General features: G+C 36.2%; 1 protein-coding gene across 2 annotated transcripts; it reads right to left on the bottom strand.

Annotated features, from left to right (window-relative positions):
* Window positions 1-269: 269 nt before the first annotated feature.
* Window positions 270-2,596, bottom strand: LOC122073195 (protein RGF1 INDUCIBLE TRANSCRIPTION FACTOR 1-like). Of its 2 annotated transcripts, none has more exons than XM_042637733.1 (5): window positions 2,149-2,596; window positions 1,884-1,982; window positions 1,568-1,768; window positions 1,212-1,427; window positions 270-813 (listed from the first exon to the last, which is right to left on the bottom strand). In XM_042637733.1, the coding sequence occupies exons 2-5, from the start codon at window positions 1,884-1,886 to the stop codon at window positions 517-519; spliced, it is 717 nt and encodes a 238-aa protein (XP_042493667.1). In that variant the 5' UTR covers window positions 1,887-1,982; window positions 2,149-2,596; the 3' UTR covers window positions 270-516. The 2 variants fall into 2 exon arrangements, with proteins under 2 accessions (XP_042493667.1, XP_042493666.1); XM_042637732.1 differs by having other exon boundaries at window positions 1,884-1,978.
* Window positions 2,597-3,508: the final 912 nt, after the last annotated feature.

Raw genomic sequence — 3,508 nt, 5'->3', positions numbered from 1 at the left:
CTTTCTCAATACACACCCTGGCCTACAAATCCAACTAACAACCTTACTGCATTATGCATTAGGTTTGAACTGTACAGTGATATGCATTCAATATTAATAATAGGGTACCCCTTAATTAAAAACCTATGATGAATATGTACAAATTATCAAACTCTATGTAACTTAAGAAGAGATCACTTTGTCCTATTAATGTATCATCATCTTCTTCCATCTATCTATGCTATTTGGATCCTCTTCCATGATCTAGACTAAGATTTTTTTTTTTTTTCCTATAAAAAGCACACTTCAACCTTTTTTTCTTCTATTTACAAAAGAGAGAACCCAAAAGACATTTCTATGTTTATTCCTTTTTTTTTTTTTTTTCCTAAGCTATATCTTTCTTCTTTTCCATATTTCACATCTATATTTCCCCTCTAAATATATATAGCTTCATGAACATTTCCTTTTTACAGAATTTTTTTTTTTTTTTTCATTTATTTTCAGAGAATTTCCATTACTGATGTTCTCTATTTCTCTTCAAAAGGGAGCTCGATGAGGAATACCCTTCCTTCTTGCTGTTCGATAATTAACAATTGGAGGAGTTGCCGGCGATATGTTATTGGCTGCATCATCACTTGAGCTCGAATACATCTCGCCGTCGGTAGAGGTTCCTGCCTGATGGTAGCCTTGCATTGCACGATTGAAGAGAAAAGTCCTTCGAAGTTTCTTTGATGTCGACGAGTCCTCAGACTCCGAACCATGCACACCATCTCGGCCGTGCTTCGGCCGCAATTTGAATGTTAGCTCTGGGTCGCCACGCTTCATTCCTTCCAACTGATCAGCAATGAAACCATGGGCCTCTTTTAGTCAAATTTAGTGATTTTCCCAAATAATTAAGATTTAAAAAATACACAAACAGAGCAGATGGGAAAGAGAAAGAGGAAACATTGCACAAGCAATGAAGCAAAACCCAATTCGAAGTTCATAGTTTAGACTTCAAATGGAGTAGTTGAGCAAATTTCAGAACTCAAAAAAGAAACCCATCAACGAAGAATGTAGGAAGAATGCTGATGCCTAAATATAATTGGGAAATTCAATTGGCCCATAAAGAATAAGATTAGATTGGATGATGAGACTTAACCCAAATAAGAAATGGAAAGTTAGAGAGAGAATCAAGTAATTATACATGTAAATAATACTAAATACGAAGTGGGTATGGATTAGAAGGAGACCTTGCAACCCAGTGAGCAAAACCTAAAGGAATCAAGAAGGCTCCGGCCACAGATTTCACAGGTATTGGTGACACCCTTTCCAGGCCTCGGCTGCGGACGCTCGTTGAGGAAGACGATCTTGGCACTGTTGATAATGTAGGTTTGAATGGCCGAAATGTCTATGTATTTCTGAACCTCGTTAACCCTTATCACGTTGTGGTATGAAGACCTCCGTATCTGCATCATCATCAGTTACCGACAAAGGCCATCCCCCACCACACACACCCCACCCAAACCCAAAGGTAATTAGATTCCGAAAATGTGAATGAAATGAGAAAAGAACAAAACCCATCTTCAAGATCAAAGAAAAAACAAACCTGAACAACTCGATGGTCTTTGTGGTGGATCAAACAGTAAGAACAAAGGGCATTCCCCATGCAATCTAAGCAAAATAAATTACATTCACTCTTATTAGAATCGCCATGGATTCTACAGGGAATGAAGTAGGTGGCCTTTAACATCGGCTTCAACCATGGAGGACCCAGATCATCGTTCTCCATTCGAATTATTGGGCTTACCTAAAACAGACAATATATAACATCAATTTTATTAAAAAAACAAATGAAAAAAAAAAAAAAAAAAATTAATGGAGGAGGAAAATTAAGATCAAATGATTAAGATTTGTTTCTTTACCATAACTTTCTTTTGCTTTGCCTTCACAAAACCGATCTTCTGTTCTTGATTCTCTACAGCCAGCTTATCCAGCTATGCAATAATAAGATGAAATCCTGGCTAGAACAGAAAGAAACCCACATTATCAGAATCAAAAGAAAAAGTTTTGGAGAAAAAAGGGTTCCGAAAGCCTCTTTAGACTTTGCCCTTTATTGGACTAAGAAAACCAGGCAGTAAAAGAAAATCAAAGCGATGGATTCTAATCTCCAGAGACCAGTAGCTGTACCTGTAACTTGTAGAGAGGATTGAGAACTGAAATCGTCTCCTTCTAAGTTTCTGGGTTTTCTTCAGTTAGACTAAGAAAACCAGAAGCAACAGAAAATCAGAGAAATGGGTTACTAGTAGATAGTGATTTCAGGACTAAAATCGGAGCTAGAAAGGAGAAGATTGGGAAGGGGATGACGAGAAAGAGCAGGAGAGCGGAGGAGCAGAGAAGAGAAGGTTTTTATGGGATTGAAGGAAATAAACGAGGGTGGGTAAACATAAGGAAACGAGAGAAAGATTTTCGTAGGAGTATTTATATATCGACGGAGGTGAACCGAGACAGCATTACAAGATTCTCTCATCCGGCCCGTAGGTTCAGAAACCTTTCTCCACCGCCAAAAAATTGAATCAGGAAAAAGAAAATGAAGAGAAATATAGAAACAAGAAACAAGAAACTAGAAACTAGTGTGTGTTCATTAGAGAGTGGTCAACTTATAGCTTCCTTCCTTTCTCCTGCAGATGATGCGTGCGTGCGATATCTCAGTATCTCACACCAATTCCACGCGAGGACGGAACTTCTCTTTCCTTTCGTGCTTTATTTGTTTAATAATTAAGGTCAAAAAATCCTCATTGGGCATTGTGAGGATGCCTTTTCTACCCTATCGGATCCTACCTGTATGGGTTCTCTCACATTTGCAAAAATTGACAAAAAAAATCTCTCTCATGGTACTTTCAGAAATTGTATCAGTGAAATGATATGGGTCATGGGTTAATTTGTCTGATACGGGTTGATCCATGCTGATATATATATATATATATATATATTTATAACATATTGATTTTGATGGTAACAAATACATAATTCAATACCGTACATTAAATCATGGAGATGATTTCCTCGTATTGGTGGTGTAGGGAAACTCACTCTTAATAATTAATCAATTTATTTTCTTTTTATAATGTAATTGTAGAATTGATCTACTAAGATATAAATAGTTGCCAAAACTCATAGGATTGGAATCTTGTTCAATGTGTTACTTGATTGGAGTTGACCCTTTTAATTATATAAAATGCTACAATCATAAGAAATTAATTGTAATTAAAATCTCATTACATTTAGATAAGACATGTGATTTAATTTATGGTAAGTTAATTCTTCTACGAAAGGAGATAAAAATCTATTTTTTGTCAAGAGATTCTCCAACATAATTATGATAGCTTGTTAAATTAATTTTATAATAAAAATTTACTAGGTTTGGGGGGGAGATGGAGGGAGGAGAAAGTACATTAGAGGGGAAGGTAAAGGTACGACTTGATCCCCAAGACTCAGCTACAACAAGCACAGATCCCTAGATCCTAGGTTTTTTTGTTTTTTTTTTTTT

Source organism: Macadamia integrifolia, chromosome 3, assembly GCF_013358625.1.
Source record: "Macadamia integrifolia cultivar HAES 741 chromosome 3, SCU_Mint_v3, whole genome shotgun sequence".
NCBI classification, from domain to species: domain Eukaryota; kingdom Viridiplantae; phylum Streptophyta; class Magnoliopsida; order Proteales; family Proteaceae; genus Macadamia; species Macadamia integrifolia.
This window is presented reverse-complemented; position numbering and strand designations above follow the sequence as displayed.

Coding starts and splice junctions, on each gene's coding strand:
- LOC122073195 (XM_042637733.1), bottom strand. Junction 1,428..1,567: donor AAGACCATCGAGTTGTTCAG/GTTTGTTTTTTC, acceptor ATGATGATGCAG/ATACGGAGGTCTTCATACCA. Junction 814..1,211: donor TTTGCTCACTGGGTTGCAAG/GTCTCCTTCTAA, acceptor ATTGCTGATCAG/TTGGAAGGAATGAAGCGTGG.